The following is a 15,667-nucleotide window of genomic DNA, read 5'->3' as shown; positions in this document are numbered from 1 at the left end:
CAGGGAATTCAAACTTCTAGGCTTCTTCTCAAACCTTTTAATGTGAATTTCCAGGGACCCAGTCTATGTATTTTAAAGCTTCCAGTCCAGTACTTAGGAACCTCTGATCTAACTTTTTCCAGCTCTAGCCAATAGAGTTCTGACTTATTTTTGAAAGTAGCTACGTAAAACATGGCTTTTGGAGAAAGTATTAAAAAACAAACTCTTATAATAATAGGATACTAGATCAAAAAGGTACATGTTTCTATCCAGTCTCATTTTCAGTAAAATAGCTTTTTAAAAGTTTATACCAGGAAAAAAAAAAAAACAGCCTAGAAGTTGATATAGCCAAATTTATTTCTCCAGATAGTGGGATTAAAGGAGATTAAATTTTTTTCTTTGTCCTTTTCCTCATTTTAAAGCTTGTGGAATGAATATATGTGAGGGTACTTCAAAAAGTTTGTGGGAAAATTAAAAGATAATATGACTCCACGAACTTTTTAAAGACCTCTCATAAGAGTGTACACACATATAAATATGCATATGCATATATATATATATAAGTATGCACACATATTTTTATAAATTGCAATCCGTTTTTTAAAGTTATTTATAAAATTGTAATAACAACTGTCCTTTTACTATTTCTTATATGGATGGTGACATTTGGTGGAAATAAGTGACAGAAAGGCAGAATGCCATCACAGATCTGGACCCATTTTGGGAATAAGAAAGCATTAGAATGATAGAGTTGGAAAAAACACCAGGTCATCTACCTTCATTTAAGGAAGTGGGAAAGAAGACCTAAAGGAAACTGACGTAAGGAACAAAACATAGTGATGAAGAGAAGCGAATACCAAACTTGGGTTAAAAAAAAAAATGAAAACAGGCTCTTATATCTACGCAAGTTAAAACACCATTCATTTAGCTCCCTGGTTGAACGTAGTCCATTATAAATAAGAATGATTATTTAATTCCTAAACAGGAATGACCTATATTCTATTTTAAGGGTTTCCAAGGTTCATAAATGAGCACATGACTTTCCTCCTTCCCTTTTGACTGTCCCTTATTTCAGTTAAATAAAATTCAATGGCTTGCTTATTTCCTGGAAGAGTTTTTCTGATTTCCTATTCCTGCTGCCATCCTAAATACCCCGTATGTGACTTCAAGCCTTTGCCCTCACATCCTTTCTTATGCATAGACATTCTGCTTTCTTCCTCACAAAACTTTTCCCTTCCTCTTGGTATAGTCTTACGTTGTTTCTGGCTGCTGCAACCAGAGTCATGGGCAGAGTCCGTGGCAGGCATGCCCTCCCTTCAGCCACAGATGCCTCGCTAATAAGCACAGAGTTTGCAGGTCTGTACAAAATCCCAACTACCCAACCCCACTTCTTTTTAAAGTGAAGTGTAAGTCTACATTTCAAACTGCACCACAGCAACTGGATACCACAGGGGACAGCCTCTGTTCTGCTGGAGTCATATTTCTGGATCTTTTGGGGCAATTCCATTTCCTGTTGCAAGGACTGTGTACGTGTGTGTGTGTGTGTGTGTGTGTGTGTGTGTGTGTGTGTGTGTGTGAGAGAGAGAGAGAGAGAGAGAGAGAGAGAGAGAGAGAGAGAGAATTCTAGCAAAGTAATGTGTCTATGAGTACTGGTGGGTAATGCTACTCTAAATAACTTGGACTTCCACTGGCTGGCTTTTGTTCATAAAATGCTAATCCTTTCAGGTGCAGACCTATATAAAACATCGGGGATTAAAGGGTGCACAGAAACCTCAGATCTCTTCTGCTCCATAAGGTACAGATATGTTTACACTAACGGTTTGAAATTATTTGAGAGTATTAACAAGGAGTCAGTGAAAAAGCTTTCAAATTATTTATTAAATACTAATATATGATATAGATCAGTGATGTTTTAGTCTAATAACAGACACTAAGTAGATTACCATAGTTATTTTCTAGATTGCTTTTCAATGCAGTGTTTGGAAAAAATTAATTTCTCATGTCAACTACAATAACGAGGAGGAAGTCATTTCATATCACAAAGAAAAGTATCACCTGGTATTTGACTGAAAATAGTTCTCTTTTTCTTGCATGCAAAATGAAGAAATGTCTTCAATTTAATGCATGGCATTTCATGGGGACAGGTAGCCATTCTGCATGGTAACATCATACTGCATGTCTGCCCTACAGCTCTGGGGATGGTAACAGTTGATATTGTATGTGTGAGAGGCTCTGCGTGGATCACCTCCCTTAATTCTCTTCACTGCCGCATGAGAGAGGCACATCATGATCTGCATTTTCAACATAGCTCTTACATGGCCGAGCCAAGCTTCAAATGCAGGCTTCTTATCACAGTGCTAAGTGGTCTACACCAAGGACCCTCCATGGACTTTCAACAACCAGTCTGTTGGTTTTTTTTAGGGGAACAATTAACTTCCTGGAGTTGTGGGAGAGCTGAAAAGGAGGTAAGTATTAGCAAGAGAAAAAACTCTCCTGTGGAGCACAGTCTGGTGGAGCACTCCTGGTGGGTTTGGTGAGTTGCAAAATCAGGGTAAACACTTGATGGTTTGATTCCAGAGCCAATGAAAGAATGCCACGTTATTTCCACACCAATCTCATTTCTTTGAAATCCTGACGCAGGGAAACATAAGGGACACGTGGGCTCTGCAGGGGTGGGATGGGATCATGGACCCTGCGGGGGCTGCTGATCTTCCTTGTGTTTCGTTTGTGTGATCACTGCGGGTAGTCCATGCCCGAGTGCTGGATTTAGTGTTGGGTGCTAGGTGAGCTAGTTAGCAGTGGTATGGCTGCTGCTGTGTCTAGTTACCTCCTCAGTTGGCTGATACAATCAGGCAGCATGCGTGTGTGGAGAATAAACCCAGGAAAACACACGGACCAGGAAAACCACTTACAGTTTGTAAAAAAGACCAGAACACGTCTCCATGACAACATGGACTTAAGATACACGAAACATTTCAAGTAATTTCAGGGCAAACTAGGCAAGGAAAACCAAGGCCACACCAAGGTGGCTCAGGCTGCATCCTGCCTCAAGATTAAGAATGTAGTTTCTGCAGCTGGACGTCTGGCTTCGGGTCCTGGCTCTGTCACGGGTCAGCTGCATGTGGTCTTGGGCTGATTTTGAATCTCTCTGTGCCTGAATTTCTCTCATCTGAGACAAGGCATAATGGTAGGATCTGCTTCATAGGGTTGGCGTGGGGACTAAATGAATAGGCTCAAAGCACCAGAACGGTGCTCAGCAACAGTCCAGCAGCTTCAGGCCTTGTTATTTCGATGCTGATCAATGACCCCAATAACCAATTCTCTTGTTCTGAATCAGGCACAGTTCTCCTGCGCTCTCATCCTCACTTCTGCTCTTCTGTTTCTCACCGCAGCCCTGCGAGGTAGGCAGATATCACTATCCCCTTTCTGCTAATGAGGAAATGAGTGCTGAGGGGATCAAGTGAGTTGTCGCATGTTAGAGCAGGGTGCCAAATTGGGCTCCTGGCTCTCAGCCCCAGCACTCTCTGCTGTCCTCCAGCAGAGCCTCAGATGAAAGGAGAGCAGCCTGGTGTTTGCTCCAAATCCCGGCTTCTCATCAGTGATGTCATTAACCCCACAATTTATGAGTACCTCCAGTGGTATGCAACGCTACACTGATTTTCTTTATTAAGATTCAGTTCCAAAAATTATTAGAAATAAATTTTAGATCCTCAGAACTTAGTGATGTGCTACAATAATTGGGGGTGGGGGTAAGCAAGGATGGCAAAGAACAAATTTACAAAATTACAAAAACTTGCCATAGCCTCCTGAGCGACACCATGCCTGTTTCCAGGCTACCACTGCCCTGTTTTTGCATTTCTCCATGCACACACGTTCAGGAACGTCCAATAGTCTCCCAGGATTTTGCTCTGCAAAGCCGGGATGGCAGCTCCTTGGGTGGCTGCTTGCTCACCCAGGGGACTAAGCTGAAAAGCAGCCGTTCTTTTCGGCTCAGCAGATGCTAAGGCGATAAGCTACACCCTTCAGAGCCCTCCAGGAGAGTCACACTTGACTCGGGCCCAGCGACTCGGGTCTTGTCCAGTTCTTTCCTCTCAGCAGGCGCCGGGTATGGACGTGTGTCTGAGCTCCGCAGGTGGCTGGTTGGAGGCAGAGAACGAGGGGGATCTCCAGAAAGACAGCGCCCGGGGACCCCCAGGAGGTAACTTCCTTGTTCATCACCTCAACGATTTTCCTCGGTTGCTTTCCCGGTGGTGACATTTTCAAGTAAACTTTAGTGACAAGAATGTCCATTTCTAGATTTTTACTATAATGCTTAGTAGAAAAATGCCTTCATGCAAGCATAAATATAGCATCAAAAGTAATCTCTGTTTTTTCAGTATTTACTTATCAAAGTCCACAAATTTGCTTATCTTGTATATAAATCTAAGATTGCCATATTTTTGTAACAAGAACTTTTAAAAAACCCCACACGAAATCTAGATTTATTTCTGTGTTTTGCAAAGTGCATTCCTGGCAGCTTCCTCATACAGTGGATCTTGTAAATCAAAGTGTGGTTTCCCATGAGGACAATGTAGCAGTTTAGGGTTGCATCTCTGGGCACAGAATCAGTAGTCAATAAATAATAGACATAACAAATGATGTAATAAAGGCCAAGATATAGCATTTAAAATGTTTACAGTCATTTAAAGTGGTAAAGATATGTCCCAACTACTAAATGAGGGTGTTATTTATTTTTACTGAATTATTTACATAAAAATGCAACTCTACCTTATCTCTAAATCCGATCTCTTTAACACTGTCAGGCTAACATAGATACAATAAATGAAATTATTTAAAGTGCAGTAAACATACATTTCTTTGTCTTTGTGGAACTTCAGAGGGTCCTATGGGAGAATATTTGTATGCCCATGTTTCTTTACAATGCTGACCAGGGAAGTGTACCTGTCAAGCTTACTATTTGTCAGTTTATTTACCTGTTAAATGTTGAACCAAAATCAGTCCACTTGACTTTTCCTACAGTCTTGAGAGAAAAATAAGTCCCCAAATGGTGACAGGCGAGCAGAGGGGAAGGATGCTCAGCCTGGGTGACAGGGGCTGAGGAAGGGAAGCTGGCAGGAGTCCCTGCTGCTCCCACCGCTCAGAGTCACCTGCCCTAGTGCTGTGCTGGAGATGGCTTGTTCTGGTGCCTGAATTCCAGGAATTTTGCAAGCTGGTTGTTACACATGGCCAGTATTAAAATTGAAGTTAAGTAAACTTACAATTAAATAGATTATATTAAAGAAAAAGGTATATTTAAGAACTAATAGATTAAAAAATACTCAAAACTTATCACTAATCATTTTACTCTGTGCTACCATTACCTCTGCTCTCGAGGTGATGTCTGTGGGGTCTGCATGACAGAAATGCTACACGATGACGTGCTGCTGCACATCTTTTACCAGTGACATCATGTCGGGAGTTTGAAGTCAGCAGTGATGGGAGTATTGACACCTGGGCAATTGTCAAACCCTATAAATCAGCACTTCGTCCCCTCCTTTCACAGTGGTGGTTAAACATTTATCAGCACACAACAGTCTATCCTTCTGCCTTCTTAGTGACTCTGAACCAGAATTCAGAGTCAGCCTTTCGGCCCAATGGTAAAAGCTAGGGCCTCTTCGGTCATTTATAAATATTGGGTTCTTTTTGTTAGATGTCAGTAGCTTCCCGTAAGATGTAAGTGGAGACTATAGGTCTCACTTCCTGCCCTGCAGCCTCCCTACAACCCCTACCATGGCATGTGACAGTAAAGGACAGTCTCAGGACTGAATTGGCTATTAATTAGCAGGTTCTTGCAATTGGGTCCCAGGTGAATTCCAGCTCACCTTTTTTTGTTCAGGGCAGAGAATTCTCCTTCAAGTGGTGGAACACACTGAATCAGAACAGAGGCCAAGAGTGATGCTGAAGAGCTAAGGGCACCCATTATCTAATTTAAATGAGTCACTGCCCTCACACTGTGGTCAAGGACAGTTTCCTCATGTGCTGCCTACTGACACTTCTGTAATATACAACAAAAATGCCTAGCTAGAAAATCAAAATGAAAAAAAATACAAGCCCTGTCTTTTTGGGTAATTAGATTCAAAAGGCATTGTCAAGTTGCAAATATTTCTAAATGCTTCCTCCAGATTTCTGTACATATGTTATAGTGAACCTGTTACAAACGGTTTGCAGACCAGCAGCACAGAACTGCTCCAGTGTGTATCGAAATGAAGGACACTTGAAGGTGTCTGGAGGGCCTGCCTCTGAGGGACGGACTGGCTCTGAGGCATGATTGATCTGGTTTCTTCCAGGCTCATTGCACTTGGCCTGCTATCCACATCCCCTCCCCCGCCGCCTCCTCTTCCACCTCGAGTACTTCTGATTAGAGCACTTTGATGCTAAGAGACTGCTTCTTTCAGGAATTTTTCCAAAGCCCATATTCCACCCCTGGTTAAAAATTTTCCAGTCATATCCCAGGGAACAAAGGCAGGTTTTATGCAAATAAAACTGACCTTCTTTCCCGCAGACTCCTCACTGTGAATTCCTCCCCACCGCTGGTCTCCACGTGTCTTCCTCTGCTACTGACAAGCCCTAAGTGTGCACCTGCTCAGGACTCCTTCCCGACACACCTACCCACTGCTCTTTTTATTCTTAAACACTCTGAAAACCTGCTATAATTTGTGGTTCTATGACATCAGCCCAATCAGGTGCTCTTTTCCTCTCATTTTATATGATATTTGAGAGCTAGGAGTCATGGGTTTAAAGGAGTATTTAAGGCAATAGTAACTTAATAGCCAGAGCTCATCTGACATCCCTGCCCCCATCAAGGACTGCAGAGCTGGCTCAGCTTTGGGTGGCCTGTACCTTTTGAGGAGCAGTCAGGGGAAGGATTTAAGGAACATGGGCCAGGCAACATGTGGGAATGTTACTTCAAGACCTAAAAATAATCAGGTCCACGTTTTCCTAGTACTTCCTTATCCAGACAGCTCGTGGGTGCGTCTTGCTGGTAGGCTGGCTTTCTCCCGTTATCAAATCGTAGGACGGGAATGGATCCACACCTCTTCTGCCCTCTCCTAAATAAGTGAAAGACCCAGGGCAGCCTTTGGCATCTTGTCATATAAAAATGTCACAACTGAATTTCATGCCCCTGTCATCTCACATAATTCTTTTTGGTAGTTGTTTTCGCTAATTTGCAGCCATGGTTGTTGACAGCATTGTCCCTTGTGTATGAAAAAGTGCTCCATCTTTTCCCATTTTACCAGTTGTACCAAGTGTGTATTTGCACTGGGTTAACAAATCACGAAACCCATTTTATTTTTCTGCTTCACAGATGCTAACAAGATAGAACCGTCTCTTCATAGCCTGCAGAAATTGGTCCCTACAGATTATGGCAGCTACACTCAGGAGCGGTATCGGTTTGCGGGCAAGGACATTGTCATTCAGGAATCAATAGAGAGTTACGGAGCCGTGGTGTGGCCAGGGGTGAGACAACCGTTGTGTGTGATGTCAGGCTTTCTGCAGGTAACAGTGTCATCCAGTCGCGTTGTCTGGACCATTTGCCAGGCGCGTTGACACTCTGTGCCCGGCGCCCTCAGGGGTGTTGCTGGCGAGCTCGGGATCAGCAGACACAGTGTCTTTCTTCCAGAAGCATTGGTTTCGCTTTGCCATGTTTCTTGAAATATTATTTTTACTTTTTGTCGTTCATTTATTCTGGCGGCCGGCCTGCCCTGGTGTCGTAACACCACTCTCTAGCCGGCCAGCCCTTAAACGTGATTTTTTACATTAAACAAACTTGACCTTGGGGGAGTAGGGCTCAAAGTCACATGAATTGTGAAGAAAAGTAAATCAGGAACTTAGAGTCGGGACGTGGCAGCAGGCACCTGGGGCCACGGCCGCGGTCCCCGGGCCACTCCTCCTTCCACGTGGTGGGCATGTCAGCAGAAGCGCTTGGGGAGCGCGACTTGTCCCAGGTCACCCCTGCCGCAGTCCCAGAGGATGGCGCCCAAATAGGTGAGACACCCGGGCTTTCGAGCCGGAAACCCTGCTTCTCCGGGCTGTGTGCTCAGACGCCGGTGTCGCCTCCCCCGGCCGGCGCGGGCTGGCGGCGACGTCTGGTTTCCCCGCGGCGGGAGGGTTCGGGGCAGGGCTCGCGCCGCGGCGGCTGGGACGGGACTGTCGCGCGACTGCGCGCGGTTCTCCTCAGACAGAGGCTTTGCTGGGCGGGAACAGCGAGCGCGTCACCGTCTCCGCCACCGCTTCCGACGGGGCGCACGTGGGGGCGACACGGGCCGGCGCGAGCCGGGAGGAGCTGCCGAAGAGCCTGCGTGCGCGGCCTCGCCTCGGGCTCCCGACAGGCGCCCTGGACGGGTAGAAAGTGGGGCGCAGCCTCCCCGGGCGCTTCTCGGGCAGCTCTCCGGCCAGAGGTCGCCTCCGAGGTCGCCGAGGGTGTGCAGCGCGCCCGGGGACTGGGGCCCGGGGCAGGAGCCCGCAGCCACCTCCGCAGGACCCCGTCCCCCAACACGAGCACGGGGGGACTGACCCGAAGGACGGCAGGTGGCGCTGCTGCTCCACACCGCCCTCGCCGCGGTGACACCCACACCGTTGTCCCCTGCCTCATCCTTCACACCGGCTCAGCCCTCCCTGGCGCCTGGAAGTGGGCCCGACGCCCCTGCGGCCTCCATCGGCTGCACTGATCAGAGTGACAAAGCGAAAGAAATCAGTCTCGGGCCGCTCCCGCCGCTGACGTTGGTGCCGTGGGTGTGGCGCCCGCCCTGTCCCCACCCCGGGCCGCGTCCCGCCGCCCCCTCCCAGTCGCGCCGTCGACCTCGGCTGCAGACACGGCCGCGTCGTGCTCGTCTGTGCGTGTGGCTGTCTGTTCAGTACGAACAGATGAGGATGGAGGGACCTGCGGGGTGAGGTTTGCTGCTGACCTACCTCCGGCCGTCCTGGGGTGGGGAGTCTCCCATCATCCGGCCGCCCCCCACTCCAGCCTAGGCCCTAAATCGAAAGTGGGGCTCAGCAAGAAGATAAGGGCTATCTTTAGCTAGGGCCTAAACAGATAAACCATTAGAAAGTTCAATTGTTATTATTATTTTTGATCTGAATGTTCACATTCCCAGCTCTAGGCTATTTACACTCAAACTTAAGTAACTTTCTCATGCACAACCGTTCCTAATCTCTCTAGTCCAGGGCGTTGCTAGCTGAGTCCTCACTGGCTTGAGGAAAAAGTTGGCCTCCTGGTAAAAACCTCATGAATCGATGCAAATCAAATATCCTTTCTCTCTCTGTAGAAAGGCCAGGGAAGGTGGAAGCAGATGAGAATTAATAAAGAAGGAAAGGGACGTTTGACTTCTTATATAAAAAAGTACTTCATTTATTCATATATAAAACATTTTTTTAAAAAAATCTCCTTGCTACTAGGCAGTGTGTGGTCCTTGTGCCAGCAGGTTGGCATCACCCAGGGCCTCGTTCGGAGGTGCTGAATCTTGGGCTCCTCCCCAGACCTACTGAATGAGAGAACCTGCTTCTGTCACAAGCTACCCAGGGGATTGATTCTGAAACTTGCACACTGAAGTTTCAGAAGCAATGATCCGACACTCTGAGTGTTTCTTAGATGAACCGCTTAAAAAACCAAAAAACTGCCCAGCTGTCCAATGCAGCAAAGTCTTAACCGACCTGAACTTTGATGAAGAAATCAGGAGACACGTGTTTAAGTCTATACAACGTTCTTGAAGCAGCTGGAGGCCCAGCATGACTAAACCAGTGGAAGAAGATACTGTTTTTTAGCCCCACATTTCTCTGATTTGTAAGAGTGTGAACTAATCAGCTGAATTTACTGTTCTTTGGAGGGTGATCAGATGTGGTACAGGCAATTAAACAATCTGTTTCTCCAGTTTCTTCCAGAGGTCTTAAATATGGCATTAAATGTATATTTTGGTTCTCATGAACCCATCTATAAACTAAAAATGTTTAATCACATGTCTTTTAGTATTTAACTTGAAGTGGCAGGAGGAGGTCTCTATTGGTTTCCAACATTCCAGTGCCCACGTGATAATCGTTGTAAATATTTTTTAGGCCACGGCTTTGTGTCAGTATTTGGAGGAACATACAGAGGAACTGAATCTCCAAGATGCTAAAATACTTGAAATTGGTGCTGGACCGGGCCTTGTTTCCATTGTGGCCACTCTTTTAGGTTTGTTTATTCCTGACCTTGTTTCAAAGACCTTCACTGTGACAATCATCGTGAGTGCTTACAATAGGACAGGCTGTGGTTTAGGTGCTTGGCCATGATTCCACCCCAAAATGTCATGTGGCAGGAAGTACTACTGTTACCCCAGAGATAAGATAATTGAGTCTCAGAGAGGTTAAGTAACTCCTCCAATCCACTCAGTTTCCATGTGATGAGGTTGAGAGTCCAGAGCTGTGACTCTGAATCCTCAAGACCGTGGTAATCACCTTACAGTGCACAGGACAGGACCCCCTACGGGAATTATCCAACCTGAATCGTGAAATATGTCCAACCTACATGCCAGCAGGGCCAAGGTTGAGAAACCCAGTTCTACTTCTTATGATTGTCCCCAAGTATACGTTCACTGTGGCTGCCCAAATGTTTCCAGGTAATTGTGACAATTTTTCTCTTTTCCTCTTAGGAGCTCAAGTCACAGCAACAGATTTGCCCGATGTCCTGGGAAACCTTCAATATAATCTTTTAAAAAACACATTAAAATGTACAGCACATCTGCCTGAGGTGAAGGAACTGGTGTGGGGGGAAGACCTGGAACAAAACTTCCCCAAGTCAGCTCTCTATTACGATTACGTTCTGGCCTCCGATGTGGTCTACCACCACTACTCCCTGGACAAGCTGCTCACCACCATGGCCTACTTGTCCCAGCCAGGCACGGTGCTGCTTTGGGCAAACAAGTTCAGATTCAGCACCGATTATGAATTTTTAGATAAATTCAAGCAAGTTTTTGATGCAACACTCTTGGCTGAATATCCAGAGTCATCCGTCAAACTTTTTAAGGGGATACTTAAATGGGACTAATCAAACAAATGACTTTCAAAATATTAGTGTATCTTTTGAGCTGTGTTAGAAATTGCATTGCCAATAAAAGATGTCTTTTCTATGATCGAGAAGGTAGTGGGTAGAAACAACTTATATCCCTAGAATAAATGTAACAATACTGCAGCAACTTTTAAATAACTTAAGATTATTTGGTTAATATAAATATCTACAATGAATAACATAAAAAACATGAAAGCAGCTTTCTTGACTTCCAAAAATCTCAATTATGTGTTTAATAAATTTTACATGAGTAAGTTAATAAACAAATGGATTTGCTCCGTCTTCTGCTGTAGAGCATAGTTTTAAACTTTTCAATGTACTTCTTTACATGACTTTTGAAACTGAGTTTGACAGGGTCATTATATCTTGGTTTGAACAATTTACTTGTACAGATTTTAACTGTAGCAAAAGGAGAGGATACTGAGTGATAGGAAGGAGTTGTAAGTTTAACACTGATTAAAAGCAGAAAACATGGAAACCGCTGGAGTGAGGAAATAAATGTTGTCCTAGGAACTTCTTAAGTGCATTTACAAATACGAGGGTACTTCAGAAAGTTCGTGGAAAGATTCATATTATCTTTTAATTCTATTTTTCCATGAACTTTCTTACGTACCCTCATACTCTCCCTCTCTGTGTCAATTACTTTACCTGTGACAATTTAAAGTATGATTCCTGGATCGCCTGCTTTTTTCACAACTTTTTTAATGATTAAGATTCTTAGAAAACTAGGAAAGAATGGAAAATGGTTGTAATTTATAAAAAGGTAAGAACCATTCTTAGCTTGCAAAAACAGGCTGTGGGTTGATTTTGGCCTGGTTTGCCAACCTCTGGAACTGTAGACAATTTACAGTGGAATTACTAGAATTCATAAGAGTTTAGCAAGGTTGCCAGTGTCAATATGCAAAAGTCAATTTTATTTATAAATGCTAGCCACAAATAGTTAGAAAATGAACTGTAAACAAAGTTATCACTTACAATAGCAATATCAAATACTTAGGAATAAATCTAACAAAAGATAGACAAGAACACCACACAAATTTATAGCAATATTGAGACATATTAAAGATAACCTAAGTAAATGGAGAGACATACCAGGTTTGTGCACTGGAAGACATTAAATATGTCAATTTTTTCCAAATTTATCAATAGATTATGTGAAATCTAGTCAAAATCCACATATGGATTCTTGTGAAACTTGTCAAGCTGATTCTAAAATTATATGAATATTAAAAGGCCAAGAAGAGTCAAGACACTCCTGAAGAAGAACCTGGAAGTTTTGCTTTACGAGAAGTCAAGAAGTATTTTAAAGATGCAATAATTAAGATAGCAGGTAGTATTATTTGCTAATACTAAAATGTATTGGTATTTCTTAATACACCTACATACATATTGGTATTTCTTAAAATGAACTTTAAAGCTACCTATAAAAAATTAATAATTATGTATCTATATATTTAAGGGCCAAATGACCATTCTGGACATAATTCCAAAAATTTAATTGCCTCCCTTTTCTCTTTTATTGATATTGCCTATTAAGAATTTCAGTCTCTAAGGTATTTGGTGATGAATGTTTTAAATACTCTTCAGTTATTCTGGATGAAGATTAAAATATCTTCTCTCTTTTAAAATAAATAATAGTATGTTCATCAACTAACAGCAAGATCTATCTGATAAAAACCTATTTCCAAGATTTTAAGGCTAATACTTAAAAAAAAAAAAAAAAAAAAAACAGAGAGAAAATTGTGTCTCTTACCCTCACCAAAAAACCCCCATAAAACCCAGAAGGCAAAAACCTTGGCCAAGGCAGTAGCTTTAATTTCCTTCTCTCAAGCAAAGGGAAGGAAAATAAACATGCCTTTCACAAATGTTCTCCTTTAGGATATGAAACTTATAAGATCAGGACACCCAAAGCAGAAAAAAAGTTGTAGGAAAAGGCAGGATGTCTTTTATATCCAGATAATGTGTGACAAGCACAGGATGTTCACCTGGTGATTCCTGCTTTTTTCCTACCCATGTTTACTTGCTGCTGCTTTTCTGTCTCATGTGCACATGGGCGGGAAAGATAAGTCAATCTGGAAAACATTGGTTTGTTAGTATAAAGGTCAGTAATAAGTCAGTTGATATCAATATTAGATAGACATATAGGTCAATGGAACAGAACAGAGTCCAGAAATACAAGGGATCTTCAAAAAGTTCATGGAAAGATTCATAATATTTTTTAATTCTATTTTTTCCATGAACTTTTTGAAGTACCTTGTAGACCCACACATATGCAGTCAATTGATTTTTGACAAAGTTACCAAGATATTCAATAGGAAAGTAGTCTTTTAAACCAGTAGTGCTAGAACAATTACACACACACACACACACACACACACACTTGAACCTTCTCTCATACCATACACAAAAATTAAATTTAAACGGATCATAGACCTACATACAAGAGTTAATGCTATTAAAACTGTAAGCCCTCTAGAAGAAAACACAGGATAAAATCTTTGGTACCCGGATTAGACAAAGATATCTTAGATATCACACCCAAAGTACAAGCCATAAATGAAAAAAAAAAAAAATGTTGAACTGGACCTTACCAAAATTAAGAATTTTGCCTTTCAAACGACACCATTCAGAAACACACTGGACGGCCTACGGGGCTGAGCCCGAGCTATGGCCTGAGCTCCTTCCAGTCCAGCATCGGCTCTGGCGGGAGCGCCTGCCCCTTCAGCTGCACCAGCTCCTCCAAGGCCGTGGCTGTGAAGAAGATTGAGACCCCAAGTCCTCTGATGTCCTACCCAAGTGAATGGCCACTGCAGCCCTTCTCAGCCTCTGCCCTCTTGTGGCTGACCCAGAGCTTGTGGGGGAGGCAGATGTGCTGGGGAATGTGGGGAACAGGAGGCCCATCTGAGGCTCAGCCCTAGCCCTCAGCTCACTCTTTGGGGGAGTCTACTGCCTGGGGTACCCCCTCTTGCTCATGTTCTAAGAACCAATTCAATTGTCTCTCCCAAAATAAAGCCTCTCCTGGCCCTGCCAACCTCCAAACCCCCCCCCCCCAAAAAAAAACCAACCAAACACACTGTTAGAAAATATTTGCACAACACACATCTGATAAAGGGCTTGTCGCCAGAATACATAAAATAACTCTTACAACTCAATGATAAGACAGAAAATCAAACTGAAAAAGATGGCCAAAACATTGGAATGTAAATTGTACCATAGAAGATACATAAATGTCTAATAAGCTCATTATTTATTAGGGAAATGTGAATTAAAACCACAAAATACTATAACACAACCACTAGAAGTTAAAAAGGAGGCAATATCAAGTGTCGATGAGGATGTGCAAAACCGGTGACTCTCACTCAATGATAGTGGGAAAGTAAAAAGTTTCCTACAATGTTAAAAAGAAACATACCATAGCGCTCAGCAATTTCATTCCTAGGTATCCAACCAAGATAAACTAAAAGATATGCCCATACAAAAACCTGTGAACAAAGGTTCATAGCAGCATTATTCATAGTGTCCTCAAATATAAACAATCCAAATATCCATCAGCTGGTGAATGGATAAACAGTGTGGTATCCATCATACAATGGAATATTTCTCATCAGTAAAAAGGAACGAACTGATACACCCAACAGCATTGATGAAACTCAAGAACATTAGGCTAGGTGAAAGAAGACAGCCAAGATTACATATTGTATGATTCCACTCACATGAAATTTCTAGAAAAGTCAGAACTATAGATAGAAAGCAGATCACTGGTTGTCTAGGGCTGAGGTGGGAATTAAGATTGACTAAAAATGGGCAAAAAGGAACTCAGATGATTAGTAATGTTGTAAAACTAGATCATATTGACAGTTGCACTACAGACATTTAACTGTACACTTTAAAATGTTGAAATTTTATGGTATGTAACTTATACCTCAATAAAGCTGTCAAAAATCCCCATGGTTTGTCCTAAATGTTATGCAAATAATTTCGAATCCTCTTTCAAGTAGATGTAATCTATTAAGAGAAAGAATTATAGCAATTGGACTCTGCCCTCTAAATCTCAGACTTTCAAATGCATTTCTTTTACATTCACACAGCAAAGGGACATGATCATATGCTTATCTTGTAAGTGGACAGAAGTCGATTCTTTTAGAAAAGATTGATTGCAGTTATAAACGATCTTTTTTTTTTTTTTCCTTTTTGTCTTTTTTCGTGACTGGTAACGGGATCGCAACCCTCAGTGTCGCGCCTGCACCGCGCTCAACCAGTGAGCAGACCCGTCTCTATATGGGATCTGAACCCTCGGTGGGAGCGCAGCCGCGCTCCCAAGAGCCGCACTCTACCGAGTGCGCCACCGGGCCGGCCTAAACAATCTTTTTGTTTATACTTTTTTGAAAGTAGACAAATTATACACTTTAAGTGTGTCCATCTTATTACATGGCAACTATAGCTCACTAACGCTGTTAAATAAAGAGAATAGCACTGTGAACCCCCATCCCCAAATACATTTTCAACTCACGGCCAACCTCCACCCACTTCTTTGCTTCTGTATTAATTTAAGCAAATCACAAATCCTTTCCTCTATAAATTCAGTTTGTATCTATATAAGATAATCAT

The 15,667-nt window shown here is 42.9% G+C and overlaps 1 protein-coding gene across 1 annotated transcript; it reads left to right on the top strand.

Moving 5' to 3' along the window:
- The first annotated feature begins 4,082 nt into the window (after positions 1–4,082).
- METTL21C (methyltransferase like 21C) lies at positions 4,083–11,313 on the top strand. The gene is made up of 4 exons (XM_008582325.1): positions 4,083–4,177; positions 7,325–7,476; positions 10,069–10,186; positions 10,644–11,313. The coding sequence occupies exons 1-4, from the start codon at positions 4,087–4,089 to the stop codon at positions 11,036–11,038; spliced, it is 756 nt and encodes a 251-aa protein (XP_008580547.1). The 5' UTR covers positions 4,083–4,086; the 3' UTR covers positions 11,039–11,313.
- Positions 11,314–15,667: the final 4,354 nt, after the last annotated feature.

The sequence above is a fragment of the Galeopterus variegatus genome, unplaced genomic scaffold (assembly GCF_000696425.1).
Source record: "Galeopterus variegatus unplaced genomic scaffold, G_variegatus-3.0.2 Scaffold8, whole genome shotgun sequence".
Lineage (NCBI taxonomy): Eukaryota > Metazoa > Chordata > Mammalia > Dermoptera > Cynocephalidae > Galeopterus > Galeopterus variegatus.
This window is presented reverse-complemented; position numbering and strand designations above follow the sequence as displayed.